Source organism: Colletotrichum truncatum, assembly GCF_014235925.2.
Source record: "Colletotrichum truncatum strain CMES1059 chromosome Unknown Contig_0001, whole genome shotgun sequence".
Taxonomy (NCBI): domain Eukaryota; kingdom Fungi; phylum Ascomycota; class Sordariomycetes; order Glomerellales; family Glomerellaceae; genus Colletotrichum; species Colletotrichum truncatum.
The window spans coordinates 4259904-4279544 of record NW_027222398.1 but is presented as its reverse complement, the minus strand read 5'-3'; the positions used below and the strand labels follow the sequence as shown (position 1 = coordinate 4279544).

Sequence of the window (19641 nt, the reverse complement as noted above, 5' to 3'; positions counted from 1 at the left end):
CTTCCTCTGCCTCTCTTGCAGGTTTTTCTGCCAACAGCGACTTTCTGAAGTTTACTTTCTCAGTTTTGCCAAAAATAACCACACAGACAAGAAAGCCTTCACATGCTCGAGTTTTCGCTCTTAGCTGTTTATGTAAGATACGATAAGTGTATTCTAATTACTACAAGCTTCCCCATTATGCCTAGAACATCTCTATCCCTTCCGCGTCGCTCTGCTCAGTGGCCTTTTCTTCCATAAAAAGATCATAAATGCCCCTATCTGCCGTTTTAACAGCCCTATATATCCAAAGACCCGTTTGCTTTCCGTCCTTCCCTTCAACCACTGAGTTGTTCTCATCGATATCTTGAACACGATCCGCAACAAGTCGTAGAACTTGTGCCATGGCGATCGGCCCTCCCTCCGGTATTACGACGCGGCTAGCGATGATGGCTGTTGCAAGCCCTAATATCAGCTGCGCCAGCACGACCGACATCAATATAAGGCTAGCATAGTCCCAATGATCCACCACAACATGAGAGCCTTGCACAGGAGGAAAGCCGTCGACAATCATAGGGTCGTTGGAATGTGCGGTGACTGCAAGAGTTCCAATGGCAAATCGCGCCATGGTCATTGCCATCGAGGAATTAAATCCCTTAGTGGGTAGACCGAAGACAGACTCGGAGGGGTAAATTTGATATTGCAGGTTGTCGTCGTCGAGAGATAATACCGCACTTCCTTGTAGAGCGATTGACGCGGCAGCCATTGACCTAAGGCTCTCGGAAACTTCGTGTTCGGGCAATGTGACATTACCTACCGCGCTGACGGTTACGTTGCAGCTGTAATACCATGATGCTGTATCTGCCACCTCGAAGGCGGTGACAATTCTACAGCCAGATCCGCAGTTCTCGGTGTTGTCGGTCATATAAGTCGTCTGGTTGACTCCGCCTCGCACGGGAATGGCTACTTCCTTGACGTTGGAAGCACTGCCCGGTTTGGTATCCAAAGTGATGCGTGTATCATTCCCATTGGCACCATCCAACACGCGCCAGCTGTCACAAAGTGCTGCAGACAAAATGCTTCGATTGGTAGTTACTACCAGCGTCTTTGAATGTCCATCATCGTCGTCATCATCATCGTCACTTTCGTTTTTATTGGCGCCGTCAACAGACTTCTCGTGGAATATGTACTCGCAGAGATGTTCATCGCAGAACATGAGTGGGTCGGATGCTGTCCACAACGTCCCAGGATTCGGGACTTGATCACGCGTACTTGTGTTGAAGGCGAGAGATACCTGTCCATAGCTATGTTGTAACTGATTAGTTCGTGAAGGGCAACAAAAAAGATAAAAAAGAACAGAAAAGCGAAGATTAACGTACGTGTTCGCAGTATATTCCTGAGCCTCAACGGAATCAGGACCACTCCTAACGATTCTTGTTGTCTCAATGCTAGACATATCTGGTATCATAACCTTACCCGCCGTAACGACGAGAGCTACTGAAGTTTGCTCCTCAACCGAGTAACAGAGACCCAGGAGAGCCAGAGCCACTTGTGCTGCCTGGATATATGTCATTATTGGTTGCTGTCTCGAGTGCACGCCGTAAAGGAGGGGCGGGATGGAGAAGGAAGTAGGCACATACAAGAGTCAACCCTAGCCACAGGCTTGCAGCGACGTGAAGTTTCAAGCGGCTTGTCCTTGCAGCTAGCATTATTACGCGGCTGACGCTCTCTGCCTGCAAAATCAGATCGACCTATGGAGCAAGGGTTAGCATCAAGGAAGTTACTGGGCGGAGCCAGAGTAGAGACAGCATTCTGTTTCTGTTCTCTTTTTTTCCACATACCTTCCGTAACGAATGGTGATGCCGACTCAATATCCACCATCGGAAAGTGGCAACAAAATCGTTCAGCCCTTTGACGACAGTGATACTAAGTGCGATAGATAGACCAGTGATAAGGGCGTTGAACTCCCGTTTAGTCATTCTTTGCATGTGTGGTGACCGACGTCAGGCACGGGCGGCATCAACTAGGAACAAAACGGCTTGTATTCTCTAAGTGAGCGAGCGGAGCGAAGGACGCTTAAGAATACGGTCGCTGGAGCGAGGTCACGTGACCTCGCGGCCGAGACGCGGCAGAGTGGGTCCGGAGGCCCGGAGCCAGCACGACACACCCCCCCAGACGGCGCGTAGTCGTCTGGAAAACCGCGCCTCGAGGCCATATCGCTACTATCGCCTAGATACAAGATTATGAGGCTATTCAGAGCCTCTTGTGAATATATATATAACAAAAGAGAGGTGTTGTTGTATTCGCCTCGGTCTTTGTGCTCGAAGTGATGTGAATATGGCGAAATTCGCCCTTGCGCGCCGCCTGGCGCAATAATCGCACTTTCCTTTATTCAACCGTCGTACTTGCCTCTTATTATTGCCAGTTGAATTTTCTGAAAATCCTGCCTTCTGATTGGCCCACAACGTGGGTTGCCCATCAGTTATTATTTCCTCTGCCCGTTGACTCTTCTGCAGCGGTTCCGGCCGTGGCCGAAGCGGCTGGTCTCCGTGCTGCCATTGACAGCCTTGTTGGAGGACACTTGCCGGCGGCTGTTCTCCCCGCGTACAACGTCCTGATGGACACGTACGCGGCCTCCCTCCGAGGTCGTTAAAAGAGCCCGCCCTACGGGGCGTAAGTACGCTTGCTTTTGCTCCTTTGGGAGCGTATCATGCTTCCTGGCCAGGGGCCAAGTCAAAATTTAACTTTCGGCCTCCGGGCCAGCATTGCTCGCGCGCACCTGTTTCTCTTCGCTTCTTGTGACTTGTGCCCGAATGTCTTGTAGGTTTAGAAGTGCCCTGAAGTGTTCGAACTTCGCTCGGGAGAGTGCTTTTGTGAGACCGTCTGCTGGCATCTCGTCGGTAGGCATATATACCACGTCGAACGTCTTCTTGGCATACTCTTGGCGTAGCCATATGTTCTGTATATCAACGTGGCGAAGGCGCGTTGAGATGCGTTCCTTGTCGCCTACTACCAGGCGAATCGTTTGGCGATTGTCACAATGGATCTTCCATACGTCTCCGAGGTCTAGTTCAATATCCCGAAATAAGCGTTTGAGAGCGATGGTCTCCTTAGCAGTGTTTTCGAGGCTAAGGAGTTCCGCTTCTGTAGTAGAAGTGGTAACGGTATTCTGTCTCGCGGCTTTCCACTGAATGGGACCGCCGAACAGTGAGATGATGTACCCTTGAGATGAACGCCGCGTCTCTTCGTCGTCTGCGAACGAGGCGTCGCCCGCAATTAGGAGAACTTGGGCACCTGCACCCCCCGAGCTACCGAAGCAGAGCGAAAGGTAGCGAGTGTGATAAAGATATCTAATGACTTGGTTCGCGGCCTTCTGATGTTCGAGAGACGGGTTCGTTAGGAACCTCGAGAGTGTAGCGCAAGCGAAGGCGACGTCGGGGCGAATCATGATCGCAGTGTACAGAATTGAGCCGACCTTCTCTTGGTATTGCTTTACCTGGTCAGGGGTCGCTTCAGCGGTGTTCTTCTGGAGCGGGACGAATGGCAATGGTGTATGCGGCACGATCGAGTCGATAAGGTTGAATTTCTTCGCTACGCGTTCGATATATTGGTCGTGTGCGAGGTTAATTGTTCGCTTCTCACGGTCACGTATCACGCGAATGCCTAGATACCACTCGACAGGGCCTTGGTCCTTGAGTTCATACTCGGCTTTCACCCCGTTTATAACGTTTTGAGCAGCTTCGCGGTGGTCCCTATGGTATAAGACGAGGATATCGTCTACGTAGAAGAGTACCATCACTTTCTTGTCGTTTGAAGTGAAGAGACAGGGGTCTTCGCTTGCAGGCTTGAGTCCCAGGCGCCGCAGCGTTGATGAGAACTCCTTATACCAAAGGAGGGGAGCGTCTCGTAGCCCGTATAAGGCACGGCGGAGCTCGACGTACTTCCCGTTCTGTTTGAAGCCGTCTGGTAGGTAGCAGACGACAGGCGGGTCTTTCGGTCCTCTTGTTGCGTTTAGAAACGCATTGACTACGTCGAATTGGTCTACTTCAAGGTCGAATTCCGCCGCGAGCGCCATCGCTACTCTAAACGTCCTTGCTGCGAGGGTCGCTGCGTAGGTCTGTTCGAGAGGATGCTTCGCCTGGAGGTCGCCGCGGACGCAAATTCGTGCCTTGCAGCGGTCGAGGTAGCCGTCTTGATCAAGCTTGTAAGTGAACACCCACTTTAGAGGAATAGGTTTCGTAGACGCTTCGTGTTCGTCAATGATTTTCCAAGCGTCCATCTCCTCTAATTTACTTATCTCGGCTTGGGCCGCTTCGTAAAACAGGTTTCGGAGGTGGGTCGGCATTTTTTCAACACTTTTCCACGTTCGTGGGGGCTTTATAAGCTCATCTGTGTGTATTTTCACTCGCTGTGGAGTGACCGCTCTGGAGTGCTTCGCTTGGTGTATTGACGCGAAGACGAAGCAATGGAGCGTATAGTGGGCTTGGTTCGCTTCCTCCACAGCCTTCTGCTGATCAGGCATATAGGTATGGAAGAAAGTTTCCCAATTACGTTCCGTTTGTAGGAATGCGAAGTGTTGGGCGAAGCGAGGTGATCGTCTCGGTTTGCCCTGTTGTTGGCCGTAGTCCTTGCGGTTGTACACCCGCTTGGTCTTTATCTCGGGTTCGCGCCCGTTCCCATTATCCGAGTGTGGCCGCACCGGGTGAGTTGGGGAGTCACCCCCGAGATCATTACTCGAGTCGGCCTCCACGGCCGGTTCTCGTGGAGGTTCGTTGTTGGTCTTGACGTATATCACGTCTTCGACCGCCTCAGAGAGGGCTTCGTGCCCCGGGTCGGGAACGCCGGCGTCCATCGCTTCGGAGCTTTGTTGGCCGGTCGTTTGCCCGTCCGTCCCCTCCGGCGCTGCGGCCGGCTCAGGGGTCGGTTCCGGGGTGAGCAGGCCCTCTTCGCGTCGGCTGTTAACCGCGGAGCGTTTTACCGTTGTCTCTTCTGAGATTACGGTCGACGGCGCGAAGGCAGGTGGCAGGGGCTGCTCTTCAAGTGAAAATACGAGTTCGCTTGGTTTTGCGAGTCCGAGGAATTGGAGTCCTGGGTTCGCCGTAGCCGGAGGTTCCGAGATCTCCGTGGAGACTGTCTCGGCCACCTCCGCTTGTAAACTAGCTTTTGCATCGTCCTTCGAGTAGAACTTCGTCTCGTCAAAGGTAACGTTTCGCGTGATAATCACTTGATCAAGCGAGGGTATCCAGACTCTGTATAGGTTGTGAGCGTCCATAACGTAGCCCACCAGATATCCAATATGTCCTCGCGGTTCCACCTTGAAGTTACGTCTGTTCCTATCCGCTTCGCGGTCCTTTTTCAGGGGATAAGCCCTACACCCATACGCGTACGTCCAGCCCCAGTGGGGGCGAAGGTCGCGGGCGAGGCTCGCGCTGTATTGTGGTTGCCACCAGCGAAAATACTGTCGGAACCAGCTCTCTTCGACTTGAATTGGTGAGAGCCAAGCTCTTCGCTTCCGTGGTGACATATTGTACAGGTAGGCGGCTGCCATGACTGCTTCCACCCAGAGAGTAGTTGGCAGGCCCGCTGCGCTGAGCATCTTTATCGCTCGGGTTATTAATTCCTGGCCCGCTCGTTCGCCTCCGCCATTGGGTTCCTTGGTGTAGGGGGGTGTCTCTTCGATTTCAATCCCGTTATGCTGGGCCCAAAGTTGATACTCAGTCATTCCGTTTATCGCAATTACCGCGCGTTCTACGTCTTGTCTCAGCTTGCACAGGGTGACGCCTCGTTGGCGAGCGACCCATCGTTCGAAGTGCTTGAGAGCGTCGAAGACGAAGGTGTGCGATTTACTTACGCGCGGAAACGCGAAAAGACGACCGGTATATTCGTCTTTGATCACTAAGAGCCAGCGGTTCTTGTCAAAGCTTGTCGGGTAGTCGAAGAGATCCCATGAGACCCTATAGTACGGTCGAATTGCTTTCCGTTCAGAGGTTCGCCTCGAAATTAACTGTTTCGCGTGCGCTGTCGCGCAGTATTCGCATTCCAGACGCGTGGGTCCTTTTATCTTTACTCCTCTCACGTTTGACACCATTCGTTCTAGTGCGTCTGGTGCGAGGTGACCCGAACGAAGGTGCCATAACCAGGCGTCATCATACCTATCAGGTGGTTTACGAAGCGAGAGTCGAGCGGGATCCTGTACTGCAAGCACCAAATGGTTCACGATTCCTGCGTTACTCGAGGTAATTCGCTTCTGAGCAATATACTGGGAACCGGTCTTATATTCGAAGAAAGTAATGTTCATCTTCCTAACAAGATGCTTGACTACCACGCTGTTTTTGTACGTTCCCTGGCGAAGTGTGTTATCCAATCCGGAGTACCAGATGCCTGTCTTTCGGAGGAGTGCTTCCGAAACGATGTTAACGTGAAAGTTCTCTACGTATCCAACGTTATGGAGCGTAAGGTCTGCTGTGAGGTCTCCATCAGGGCCATTTAGTGCTTTTGGCAAGATCCACGTTCCCTTTGCTAGGATTGGGTACGAAGCAGTTCCTGAGTCGACTCTCTCGTCGCCGATGCACGTTTTAATAGAAGACGATTCAAGCAAGTCAAGGTTGTTAACAAGGTGCGTAGCTCCGCAGTTGTCGAGAACCGTGCTTCGTGACAGAACATGGGGTCCCGTCAGTGGGGTTGCAAATACGCTTGGTTGGTCGTAGTCCGAGTCGAAGTCGTCCGAAATTTCCCGGAGAAGTTCACGGCTGATCGTTACTGCGTGGATATTTCTCTTCAGTGTCACCTCTGACTCATTCTCCTCTTGCTGCGATTTCGCTTTAGAGCCGGTATTTCCTGACGACCTATTGCGAGGCGGCGCTGGGTTTCGGAAGCTGGGAGGTTCCGTCGCCCAGATCCAGCCTTTCCGAGCTAATTCGGCTCGGAGATCATAGTTCTCGGACTGATTGATACGCTTTCGAATCTCCTTGCACTCGTCCCTCGATAGTTTGTCCTGGGAAGGCTTGATTCGCCCGGTAAGGGCGTACTCCACGCGGGTGCACTCCAGGGGGTTTGCGTTGTGGGGTTTGTTGCAGGGGCACGCTTCGGATTTGCCTTTTCCTTTCGAACCGCTTTTTCCATCTGAGATTGCTTCGCTCGGGCGACCGGCAAGGGTAGCGTACACACCGCTTGTTTTACCCCGATTTTTGTCGTATAGGGTGTCCTCATACAGCAAGTCCTCCAGCATATCCCTGTATTCACTTACAGTAGGGATGCGGTCCCCCTTGCGCTCCATTTTGACAATTTCAGTGAGCTCGGAGGTCGCCCAGGAGGGGGCAAAACGGTGTCCCACCGCTCGAAGAAAAGTTTTCGAAGCGAGCGTTCCCTGGCTTTCCGGTATTCTGAATCGAAGCGCGCGGAGCAGTACTCGATGGAAGTCTCTTAGCCAGGTCTGGGGGTTTACGCTTGTGTTGGCCTTTTCCAGGAGGAGAAGGTACTCTTCGCGAACTGTAGTTTGACTGCTTGATTCGCTTGGAGCGTAGCGTTTCCGAAGGTACTGAATAAGAGCACGGAGTGAACGTTGGTTGTTCGCTAGGATCTCCGATCTCGCAGCGTAGAGGATGTCCTTGTCGACCGTTTCCTTAACCCAACGCTGAATAGAGTCGAAGTCCCGCTCCCGACGAGTTTTGAGGACGTCGCGGCCTGATTTTGAAGCGAGGTAGTTCGTATATCTTTCAAAGGTCCCGGGCGTGTTTTGCGTGAGAGTTGGTTGTGCTACAGGCTCCTGGAGTTCTTCCCCTGTATCGTCACTCGCTTCTGCCCTATGCTGGAGAATCGAATCGTAGGCTTTCCGCTTCCGATCATAGGTTCTACGCTGCTTTTCGTTCTGCTGCGTGATCCATGATTCGATCGAGAGTTCTTCATCGTCCTCTCTTGGGTCTGACGGAGACGTAGTGTCGTCTGGGTCTATGAGATCCCAGACGTCTGCTGCGTCGGCTTCGGCGTAGAGAGCGTCGTACCAAACGGGGAAGTCCCGGCGGCAGGTTAGCCTTGTCGTGCTCGTGAGAACAGATATCTGCGACGACATCTTCGTTGTAGAAGTTGCTGTTTGAAGCGAAATTTGTGAAGACCGTAAGGAGTTGATGGTGTTCCGCCACGAACCCTTCGTCTGGTTAACAGTAGAAAGGGGTGATGTGGTAAGCTGGGCTCATAACTGTGGTGACCGACGTCAGGCACGGGCGGCATCAACTAGGAACAAAACGGCTTGTATTCTCTAAGTGAGCGAGCGGAGCGAAGGACGCTTAAGAATACGGTCGCTGGAGCGAGGTCACGTGACCTCGCGGCCGAGACGCGGCAGAGTGGGTCCGGAGGCCCGGAGCCAGCACGACAGCATGACAATCATTACCTCTGAATAGAAGTACAGACTGACATAAACAGCAACAACGATAGCTAAAGTAACTAGCCATCCACTCAGAATGCCTAGATAAACCCATAGTCTGCTCCTTCTCCGAGCTCTGAGCCCACGAAATCTGCCTTGTTTGGCAGATGGGCTCTCGGCGGCTACAGTGGTCTCGGATGAGCCATCTACATACGTGGATTAGCTTCTTTTCCGTGCCATAGTATCGTTGTAAGCACCGGGCAGCGCTAAACAAGGAAATGGGAGTGACAAACCATCGGTTAGACGGGCAAAAGACCCATTTCGTTGCATCGTTAATGGCTGTCTTCGCAAGAAAATTTGTCCATATGGGTGGTAAGTTTTAATGGAAAATCAAAAAATTATCAACTCTCAACTAGACACAAGATGCTGGCGAGGAACGCATCGGGGCCCGACTAACGCGCTCCGACGCAGGGATTTAACTATAAACTACACTAATTAGGTAGCCCGGGCTTGCCGATGTGGTTCAGACAAGAAGCTTCTGGGCTGGCACACTAATGGCACAACATGAAAAAAACTCCTGGCGCCTTAGGGCGTCAGTACCAGCACCGCCTCCAGAGGTAAAATTAAGCTTGTTGTGCGGACTTTGATTGGTCGAAATCACACTACAGGTGTAGAGGTTGGCCCACAGCTCAGAAACAGGAGCCGGCTAAGGGACATTCATCCAATCAGTGAGTCTCATCGGACGATACCAACGTTACGAAGTACAAAAGGGGAAATAGGACTTAGGGCCCATAATTATTCATTAGCCTGTCTTATACAGTGTTGGCGGCAGGATTAGTTTTTGACACTCAGTGATTTAGCGAAACCGAAGGGTTAGACCACATTGATGGGCCCAGCCGGCATGCTTATCCGATCTCATAGTGGATATGATTGGGACAATGTGCCTTGGGGTGCTGATGTGTCATCCTCGATTCTATATCAATGGTTTTGACAAACCAAGTAGAGCAAGTAGAGTCAGTTGAAGGGAAGGCCATTGAGCAACAAGGAGGGAGGGGTGGATGGGAAGACATGTCATCTCATACACCTTACTTGCTGTAGAAGGACTTGCCACTGTTATTCTTATAAAACGCCGCGACTCATCCCAGTCTTGCTGCTTTCTTAAGACATACGGCATCACCTCCTCCTGTCGAAGCCAATCATCCTCACTCTTTCTTGAACTATATCTCTAATTCACTCGTTAAACTAGTCTCTCTCTTGCCATTTCTTTACAATGCAGCCATCTTTGCTTCTCGTTCTTGCTGGGTTCACCGCAGCCACGACAGTCTCCCAGACCACGGCCACCTCCTCACTTCCAACAACGCTACCTGGGCTTGTATCCAATGTTCCTTCATGTGCTCTGCCATGCTGGAACAAAGTCAGTACTGAGATCGGCTGCGATACTGGCAACTTGAAGTGTTTGTGTGAGACTCCTGGCGAGCTGGAAGTAAAGATGGGGATTTGCATTCTTTCCAGTACATGCACTAGAGACCAGCTTGGCGGTAAGTTGACAATTTCGCCTCATCCCCTATAAGGACCGCTGAAGAGCTCGGCACCCTACCGATTCCACCGAAACACATCTCGCGGATTGGATGCAGGAGCTAATTGGTACCATATAGACACGAACGCCGTTATCGAACCGATTTGCGACGCCGTTGGCAAATCTCCTAGCAGTGAGGCGATTGCATCTGCCTCTAGTATCATCACTGGGGCTGTAGGCAAAGCGACTGCGACGGCTTCCTCCACCCATAAGCCCACTTCAACCAACGCTGCCAGCCTTTCGGGCCCGGGAATTGGAATGGCTATGGCTGCCTTTGCTGCCGCTATCGTCATATAAAGGATCTGGTAGATGTGGAGGCCGGGACAACCGAGTCTGTAGATGTCTACGTATTCGAGAACGTTGAGATTCAAAGCCGCGCTCGATGCCATGGCCGTCATTGGACACTGTAGTATTATAAACCGTGAAAACGATTGGTATTTACTAGTACATCTCTCAACCTCAGCCGTACAATTGCCCCAAACATTCAAAGCAGCGAGAATCAAAGTCAGGACCCTAAAGCTTTTTTCTGCCCAACCTCAAAGAAGCGATTAAATCCGCTTAGTCTCAGGGGGATAGAATTTGTAAACCTTCATGCGTGCAAATATTGACAGACCATACGCATTAAACTTGGCGATGCCACCATCAGTTTATGATATTCCTTTATGAAAACATTGAAACAGATATGATTTACCGGCTTAGAACGCCGATGGAGCGGCAATAGGAGCCTTTTGCGATCAGGGGACCTACATGTGCCCCTCTGCTTGGCCCAAATTCCTCAACTTAGGTACGAGGTTAACCCGGAACAACCAAAGCGAATCAGATGTATTTAGTTACCAAAGATGTTAGGCCAGGGGAGTCATTAGCAGCTTACGGTTAGATCAAGAAGAAAACGCCTTGCGGAGAGCCTGACTGCGATCGTGGGACGAAAATACTACAGAGCCCACCAATTTCCCCCTTCCAATTTGTTCCGAATCCTTTTGGCATCGGGGTTTACTTACATGGGATCTACAAACTGGCCACAGTACTACACGGTCCTCATAGACTGGGATAGACCTAGGGGGTTACGATATTACTGCTGTCGCTCGCCACTGCTGCGTCGTTAGGTATTATAAGAATGAAGCCAATACAAATTCTCCTTATTGAACTTTTCGTCGGTTCTCAACTCTCCTAGACCTTATTTCTTGAACGAAGAACGAGGCCATTCACTGTAGACGTGATCGAGCAACGATTATTTCTTCAATACCTATGTCTGCCGTTTGGAACAAGAAGCGGATTGCTAAGGCTGCACGACAGAGGTTGGCTCGCGCTCAGGAAAAGCTCAAGGAGAAGGAGAAAACCCAAGAAATGGGAGAGGAAAAGGCCAAGTTAGAAGGTCAGTGGGCCCAGCATGCATGTACTGAGCGGGATGTCGGCGAAGACCAAGGCCACACCACACGATTCTCCCCGAGACCCGAGGCTTCAGCTTGGCACACTACCTGCAAGTCACGGCAATTCTTACCAGTTTTCTTAATCAAACATTCATAGAGACATGCTAAAACTTTAGTAGGCTCACCAACTACGTTACTAAGTCCCCAAGGTCATTTTACAACAGACGAGTGGACTTCATCGCTGTTCGATACCTTTTCACCGAAAAGCTGTAGCACAGACTTCGAGGCCTCTCCATTACAGGGCTTTTACCGCTGATAGCATTCAAATTTCCCATTTTGGTAAAAGGCGCACGGGTAGTTATGTTTGATCGGATGAATGAGGGGCTAACAGGTTCATCAGCTATACATGATTTACTTTCAAACTCTGGAAAACTGCATAGGAGGCTTTGTTTGGTGTAAGGGCCTGGAGGTACTATAAGTTTGGATAAACGCATGCTTTCAGACTATAGAAACATACTATTCTTTACAATCCTTCATTAAATCCCCCCAATTGGGCTGGTTCTGGCGACTATGTAAGAAAGTATTTAAGAAAAGGAAACGGCAGTCGGATCCCGCGGATTCCCCTTGATACTCGACTTAGGAGAACTCTGGAGGATGGAGAAAGGATCTGCCTATTAAAGTTTTGACATGTTAGATATCGTCACGGTGAAAGGGTAGCCTGCAACTGAACAGCTTCCATCCATGTCCCCAGCGTCATGTCAGAGTTACCAGGCTCATGATCTCACCATGCAGCTGTCTGCGTAGAAAAAACCCCGCAATGCAATATTTGTTCAGCGATTTATCTGTTCCATTAACGGCGACTTATAGCTGGCCATCACTTCGGAACAGATATTAATCACATCGGTCGACGGCACGGTATTTGCAACACTGAGCGTATGACCACCCGGAGATACAGTATGACTGGAGTACCAAAGACATAGAAGATGGAAACTTGTGTGAATTTTCCCTTCCAGGGAACTTACGAGGTTGCGCAAGCATGTAATGAGCAAGATTTCACGTAGGCAGCAATACTTGATCACAAGGGACTGCATCACCTAGCATACTTAATGTTATCCGTCACCAGTCCCACATTGTCGGAAGAAGTCGAATGACTGTCAATACACGGATCTCCTGGCATCTCCGACACTGGGTCATATCCTTGAGCAATTACCTTACTCAAAGATGCATAGTCAGTTGCCAGAATGACTTGATATCCTTCGGCTTCGCTTTCTTTCCTAGAGTGTATCGAAGGTTACATGTACCTTCCTTGGTCCGCCTACTTAACCAAGACTTTCGAAAGAACAGATATTGGTACTTTTAAAAACTTGGAAAACTGAAGCAATCTTTCTGCTTGTGATTGCCGAAATGTTGAAAGCATAAATACAGCTAATCTTTTGCACCCCTGAGTTTCTCCATTGGCCCTGTGAGATCATCAGGTCGGCACTACTTCGCGCACACTCGGAGAACGACATAGCCGAGCGGAAATACTTGGTAATGAGATCAGACAAACTCCTCTATTGTTGGTTGAACTCTAAGCATCTATACGGATACATACTTGCTGTTGTCCGTGCTGCGTGGAGGAGGTTTGACAAGGATCGACCACCAACTCCACATGAACCCTCTTTCTAGGACACTAAAACATAAGAGTGTCCTGCTCCTGTTACAGTGGAGATCAAAGAGTTGTAATTGCCCCTATCCAAGTGGTTCAGGGCAAGGCAGACTGAACGGTGGAGACCTGCAGGGTTTTTCGCTTCGATGAAGGCGTCGGGTCTGCCTCGTTATCTCCGGCAATGTCTAAGTAGTGGACGATTTCAGTTTGGCTTCTCCAGTATTTTGATGCATTTTCTTTGCTAGTGGTATCTGCTGTGCTGGTCAAAGGCTAAGCGGATCAGTGACCTATGCAATATGTCTTGGTTTGCCAGTGCTCTAATCTACTCGTCTCACCGCCGTGATCAAATCGAGACTCTGCTGACTTTTGCCCCTGAATGAGTAGTGACCACATGCAAAAAAATGGGGAAACCGAGGCCTCGTAAGGAGTTATATATGGGCTTGGGCGGTAACTTTTGTCTGAAAAGCTTCTAGTCATTGTGAAAGGAAAGGCGAACAAAAGGCACATGCTCGGTGGCGCTCGTCATGTTGCAAACTTTGCTCTTGGTTGCCGGGCACCTGACAACATCACATTGGAAAGGTCTCCAGCCAGAAAAAGCCCCTATTTTGAAATTTCTACCATGTAATTGGAGGGTCTCTAGCTTTGAGACTGTCTTTGGCCTTGAAAGCGGTAATACATGGGAGGATGGTGGACACGTGGGAGCACTCGGGTGGCAGCTCCCTGATGGTCTTGACCACAGCCCGGCGTCAAATAGATTCAAATGTGTTTCGTAAGAACAGGGTGGTTACAACTCTATCCTCGCCTTCCATACTAATTGCCGAATTGATCAAATCCTTTCTTTGTCCTAGTAAGAAACAAGGTGTGCGAGGTTACACCAAGCCAGGCAACCACCTGTTCTTTACATTACCCATGTACTCCATATACTCTCTTCTGATGTCTGGGCTCAAACCCTCTTTCCGCATAAACTGACGCTCCTCCAGTTCAGCGCCATCCCAGTAAAGTTTGCAGAGGACCAAGAAACAACCCGTTGTGATGACACGTCTCCAGCCTGGCCCCGCGGCCAAGTCAAGGACAACGCTGCCTAGCCAACCAAGAGCATAAGACGTGTAGGTCGGGTGACGAATGAGAGCGAACGGTCCACTGGAAATAACGTAGCGTGGCGTTGCGCGGGCAAATATTATGGCCAGGTTTCCCGGAAGCGTCGTTACCACGACAGAGAGAAAGAGCACATGCGACGCAAGTAAAAAGCCTGTCGCGACTCCGGATGCAGTTGTCGAAGGCGTGAAAGAGCGAACTGGAGGATACGCCGTCGTGGTGAGCAGGGAAATAACGAAGGAGACAGCTATGAGGAGCTTTTGCCTGTAAGGATTTGTAATAGGACCATCTTTTACATTCTTTGGGTGGTAAAAGTGAATTGTCAGCGCGTAGAGCTGGGATAAGTAGAAGCCGTAGAGGCAGATGGTAAGAAGAGCCATGCTTTCCTGCGTTGGTATTGATCCTCTGGTAGGTTCTCAGAGAGTGGTTAAACCAACAAAGAATAGATACCATGCAGAGAAGAGTCCTAAATATGCCCTCAGTTTGAGGTGCCCACAACAACTGTCATCGTTCCGTCATAGGATAGTCATCTAGAAATACAGGATTGAATGAGAAGGAGTGTCAATATACGGAATTTTGATGCAATTACGATCAAATGAGCTCAAACACTTGATAACTATCGGAACAGTTACACTTCTCAGTAGAATGCAACTTGATCCGCTGGGGAACATTGAGGGAAGGGAAATGGCTCCTCAGCAAACAACTCTGCCAGACACATCAGTTATTTAAAGGACGACACGTCAATAAAAAACTTCACTGGCGAACCCGCCAGCGAATTGTCCTTCAGCAACAGAGATTAGGGATATGTGGACAAAAGCTTGCCGAGCCGCCGCTTACGGGCGGGGCTACGGAGTCCGGCGCCGCTCACAATGTACGGAGGAAGTGGGGCCGACTTCAAGTCAACCAGTTGTCTGGATTCATTTCATGGAAGGGAAACTCCGAACTCAATAGCATTGGAACAGTAAAGAAACGCGCGGGTAATCGCCCTAAATGCCTTCAAGTATCAACAGCAATGGGTTTTTGTTTGTATTAACCTCCGCCAAACGCCAGTCCTATGAACAAGAGGGCTCCAAATGTGGTCCCGCCCCCAGCGACTCCAGTATCATGTCTTCATCCATATCTCCTCTCGGTCGCTATCGACGAAAACAACATCTTAATACGGATCAAAGTTTGGTGGTTGTCATCCCTTGGATCTAGCGTCGTCCACGGCCACCGCCCATGCCGCCCATACCACCCATGCCAGGCATACCGCCTCCCATGCCCATCTGTTGCATCATGTTCTGCATAGCCTGCATGTTAGGCATTCCACCGCCGCCGCCGCCGCCGCCGAGCATCTTCATTAAGCTGCCCATGTCCGGCATTCCGCCGCCACCACCGGCGCCACCCATGCTCTGCAACCTCTTCTGCATGGCAGCCAACTGCTGTGCCTTGTTTCCACCGGCCATAGCTGATTGGGCGCGCTGCATGTTCTTCATGTTGCCGCCCATCTTCTTGGCCATGCCGGCCATCATCCGCTGCTGCGTCAGCAGGTCCTCAACCTCACGTACCGACGTTCCCGAGCCGTGGGCTACACGTGTCATACGCGTCGGTTGTTCGATGAAGATCTTGCCGTCCGAGTCAAGCTCCTTGTCCGTCATCGAGTCGCAGATGTAGATCATGCGCTTGAGCTTAGCGCTGCCCTCCTCATCGTCCATGCCCTGCATCATGCCGCTCATTCCAGGAATCATACCGGCCATCTTGGATAGTGGGCCCATCTTCATGATGTTGGAGAGCTGGTCCCTCAGGTCACGGACCGTGAAGATACCTTCGGTGATGTGCTTTATCGTATCCTTTTGGTCCAGCTTCAGACTTTGGACGTGCTCTACGAGACCAGCCATGTCGCCCATGCCGAGCAGTTTTGAAACGAATTGTTGTGGTGCGAAGCGCTCGAGGTCAAGCATGTGCTCACCCGTACCGATGAAAACAATTGGTGTGTGTGTTGCCGCTACAGCGGAGATGGCACCGCCACCGTGGGCGTGACCGTCAGTCTTTGTGATGATGATGGCTCCGAAGTCCGCCGCCTCCTTGAAAGCCTTGGCTTGCGACTCAGCCTGCTGACCAATGGATGCATCGAGCACCATGATAGTCTCGTCGGGTCGAATTGCCGTCTGGATATCAACCATCTCCTGGAACAAAGCCTCCTCTTGCCTGTGTCTACCGGAGGTATCGACAATGATTACCTCGAACTTCTCCTTCTTGAACTTCTCAACACCGTCTCGTGCGACCACCGCGGGATCCGTCTCCGTCAATGAGCCGTAGTAGGGAATCTTGGCCTTGGTCGCGTTCTGCTTCAGCTGATCAAAAGCACCGGCACGGAAGGTATCGGCGCAAACCAAGCATGCCTTGAAGCCTCTGGCTTGGTAGTGTCGCGCGAGCTTCGTACATGTCGTCGTCTTACCGGCACCCTGCAGACCGACAAACATGATAATGTTGGATTTGCCCTTTTTAGGCTTGAAGGGTTCGGCGTGGGGATCGACAAGCTTAACGAGTTCATCAAAGACAGCTTTCTGGATCAGGCGCTTCTTGTTGACGGCGGGTGGGAGTTCCTTGAAGTTGACAGTAGACTTGATCGACTTTCGCAGCTGGCCGACAAGGCGAACATTGACATCGGCCTCGAGAAGGGCGGCGCAAATCTCCTTGAGCATTCCATCGAAGGCCTGCAGTGTGGTAAACGGTCAGCAGCTATGTCATCTGTGGTTGGTTACGTAGTAATGCGACGACGGCGACAGCAGCGACTCTGCGGGGTAGGGAAGGCGTACCTTTTCGTCGAGGTTGGGCTCTCTGGTGAGATTTGTGACGGCCGTGTTAATTCGGCGACCGAGATCTTGGAGAACCATGATGGGAGGTTGCGGCTATGGAGCCGACTTGGGTGCTGTGAGCTGGACGTTGGTTCGTGATGCTCAGCTGGCGACGTTGCAAATGGGAATTTGGCTCCTGGGTGGGATGTGGATTGTTGCGCTAGACCGTCCAAAGCCAGTGCCAGTGCCACCCAGCCAGATTTCCATGGCCCTGAGTGGCGGATCTTCAGTGTGGGGTTCCCTGTGACGCACCGACCTCAACCGTAAAGTGGGAACCGGAATTACCTTTCCCCATACTTCAGATGGCTGGCCCGGAGTTGAAGTACTGTTGTATCCAGTGAGGATCCTGCAAATTGCTGCTATAACCACTGTACGGAAGCCCTGAATACCCAGGTACTCGCAACTTCACAACTATGAGGGGGACTAAGCATCTGATATGAAGAATTAAGAGGGAAAGAATTACAGTTTGCACTTTTCCACCTAAATTCAATTTTTCCAAGAGTACGCAAAGCTAGTATGCCTGTTTATGGATATAATTCATTATGGTGCCCTCAAGCAATTCGATTGATAAGACCCGCAACCTCAAGGTGTAACATACTTCCCGCAATGCCCAGCTTGATTGATATCAAAGCCATTTCAGTACTCTAATAGCTACAAAGAAGCCAATAGAGTGGAAATTTTCTTTATTGAACTTATTATAGAAAGTTTCTTATTTCGATATTAGCTTCCGCATCCAGGTCGCTGCGTCCTATTGCTGTGACGCTTCACACTGCTTTTTAGTACATATTCTACCCAAGCAAGCCTCAATCTCAACTGCGATGCTTCCTCTTAGCCTTCCTATAAAATCGTTCAAAAGCTCTGGGAAATCTTATATGGAAAATTCAATGAGATCTATAGGTCTAAGAATGCGCTACACGCCCCTAGAACAGTCATTGATGATCTTTAGAACACGCATTACGTCCCGCTCCTATCCATCCTGCCAGTAGATCTTGTCCCAGTTCTCATAGCTTTTCCTTTCTGAAAAGTTATACCGAGGCCACAGTCAGCCAATATCAATGCAAGCCTGAACTCAGCGTATTAAGGAATCAGTGTGCAGATACTTCAGGAATAGAACTAAACGCAATTGCAGGCACCGGAAAGGCTCTCAAGGTAGGGAACATGCAGTAAATGTGCGAATCTGGTCTGTTTGGCTAGCAAATTATAACTAAAATCCGTCTTCACTTATAAAACACATTTTATCGGTTACCGGGCTTTATGTTAACTTAGATGATTAGACTCGTTTCCTTCATCTCATCAACCTACACAAGTTACTATTGCCAAGACTACGGCCTACGCCAACCCGAATGAAATTATTAGGGCTATCATGACTTTCCCTCTATTTAACGCTCTTCTTTTCTACTTAACACTTCCATTTTGGAACGGCCATCTAAAATCTCAGCGCCTGCCAGACTCTGCTCCCATTAGCGTCATTGATCGCTTTCACAACTGTACTACTGTTCCCACTGGCTTAGGAACATCTGACCTAGCCGATTCACGCTTCAATACCATTTTGAATGCCAGAGAAATCGAATCCGCACTACAGAGCCTCGAGAGCCACTACGATGTCTCTCTTACCCACGCGCCTTATAAGAGCTACTGGGGGTATGCTCCACTAGTAGCACATATCAAGTTCAAGCCTTTGCCTACTCCCCGCCGAGCTCCTTCGACCAAAGAAAAAATACCCCAGACTGTCTTTCTTACGTCAGGCTTTCAAGGCCGCGAGCGCGGCGGCCCAGATAGTCTCATTTACTTTATCTCTGATCTTCTCTACGCCTATGAAAATTCCAAGGGCCTCACCTATGGCAGAGTTTACTTTACACATGATCAAGTGCGACAGGCATTGTCGCAAAATATTATGATTCTCCCAATGACCAACCCGGACGGTCTTATCTGGGATCAGCGTCACGATAGTTGTTGGGGCAAGAACCTGAATCTCACTATGCGTAAAAGCTCACCCTTTGGAACCAAATTGAGAGGAATAGGTGTAAACATCGACCGCAACTTCGACATTGCATGGGACTATAGACGCATATTCAGCAAGAAAGCCACGGATGTCGCATCCGACAACCCCTTGCATGAGCTCTACCACGGTACAGAGCCCTTTTCAGAGGCCGAATCCCGCAACGTTGCTTGGGTTATTAACAATCATCCTGAGATCCGCTGGTACATGAACATCGGTACCAATTCTCGTGCCATCAACCACCCATGGGATATTAGCGGTGTTCAGATCTTAGATCCCACGCAAAACTGGCGCAATGAAACCTATGACGGGAAGCGTGGCGACCCGGAATACTCGTACGGCGAGTTCATGAAGGAAACGGAGAGGAACAGATTTCATCGTGTCGCCTACAACATCGCCGAGCAGGTGCAAGTTGTGTATGGTAAAGAATTCAAACACCAGCATGATGTAAAAGAGAAGAGCAAGCTCTTTCTGGGAGCCTCTGGAACAGCGACCGACTGGGCTTACAGCCAGCATATTGTCAACAAAAAACGCGAGGTTTACTCGTTGAAGTTCCAGTTTGGGTTGTCAGACGAGGAGGCCGAGGCCATTGCACTGAGAGGCGGCTGTCCTTACTACCCTACCAGCGAGCAATACAAAAGAGGCATGATCGAGGCTGCTGCAGGGTATATGAGGTTCCTGCTAGGAGTGTCAGAAGAGTTTCAGAGCGAACCTCCTAGGGTCCCGCTCGAATAGGAAACTAAATGAAGGATGAAAAGATGGAGCTGATTGTGGTACTACTATG

At 50.3% G+C, this 19641-nt stretch overlaps 5 protein-coding genes across 5 annotated transcripts; 2 read left to right on the top strand and 3 right to left on the bottom strand.

Moving 5' to 3' along the window:
* Positions 1-181: 181 nt before the first annotated feature.
* Positions 182-1964, bottom strand: CTRU02_201173 (uncharacterized protein; the record flags this gene model as incomplete). Its single annotated transcript, XM_070203808.1, has 3 exons — positions 182-1534; positions 1617-1727; positions 1818-1964. The coding sequence occupies 3 exons, from the start codon at positions 1962-1964 to the stop codon at positions 182-184; spliced, it is 1611 nt and encodes a 536-aa protein (XP_070062390.1).
* A 4755-nt stretch (positions 1965-6719) lies between these two features.
* Positions 6720-8044, bottom strand: CTRU02_201172 (reverse transcriptase domain protein; the record flags this gene model as incomplete). The annotated part of the gene is made up of 2 exons (XM_070203807.1): positions 6720-6735; positions 6822-8044. 2 exons carry the CDS (start codon positions 8042-8044, stop codon positions 6720-6722), a joined length of 1239 nt encoding a protein of 412 aa, XP_070062389.1.
* Positions 8045-9605: 1561 nt separating this feature from the next.
* On the top strand, positions 9606-10208 carry CTRU02_201171 (uncharacterized protein; the record flags this gene model as incomplete). Its single annotated transcript, XM_036726198.1, has 2 exons — positions 9606-9873; positions 9991-10208. 2 exons carry the CDS (start codon positions 9606-9608, stop codon positions 10206-10208), a joined length of 486 nt encoding a protein of 161 aa, XP_036581880.1.
* A 5006-nt stretch (positions 10209-15214) lies between these two features.
* On the bottom strand, positions 15215-16897 carry CTRU02_201170 (signal recognition particle protein SRP54; the record flags this gene model as incomplete). Its single annotated transcript, XM_036726197.1, has 2 exons — positions 15215-16717; positions 16820-16897. 2 exons carry the CDS (start codon positions 16895-16897, stop codon positions 15215-15217), a joined length of 1581 nt encoding a protein of 526 aa, XP_036581879.1.
* A 1324-nt stretch (positions 16898-18221) lies between these two features.
* On the top strand, positions 18222-19592 carry CTRU02_201169 (peptidase m14; the record flags this gene model as incomplete). The annotated part of the gene is made up of 1 exon (XM_036726196.1): positions 18222-19592. One exon carries the CDS (start codon positions 18222-18224, stop codon positions 19590-19592), a length of 1371 nt encoding a protein of 456 aa, XP_036581878.1.
* Positions 19593-19641: the final 49 nt, after the last annotated feature.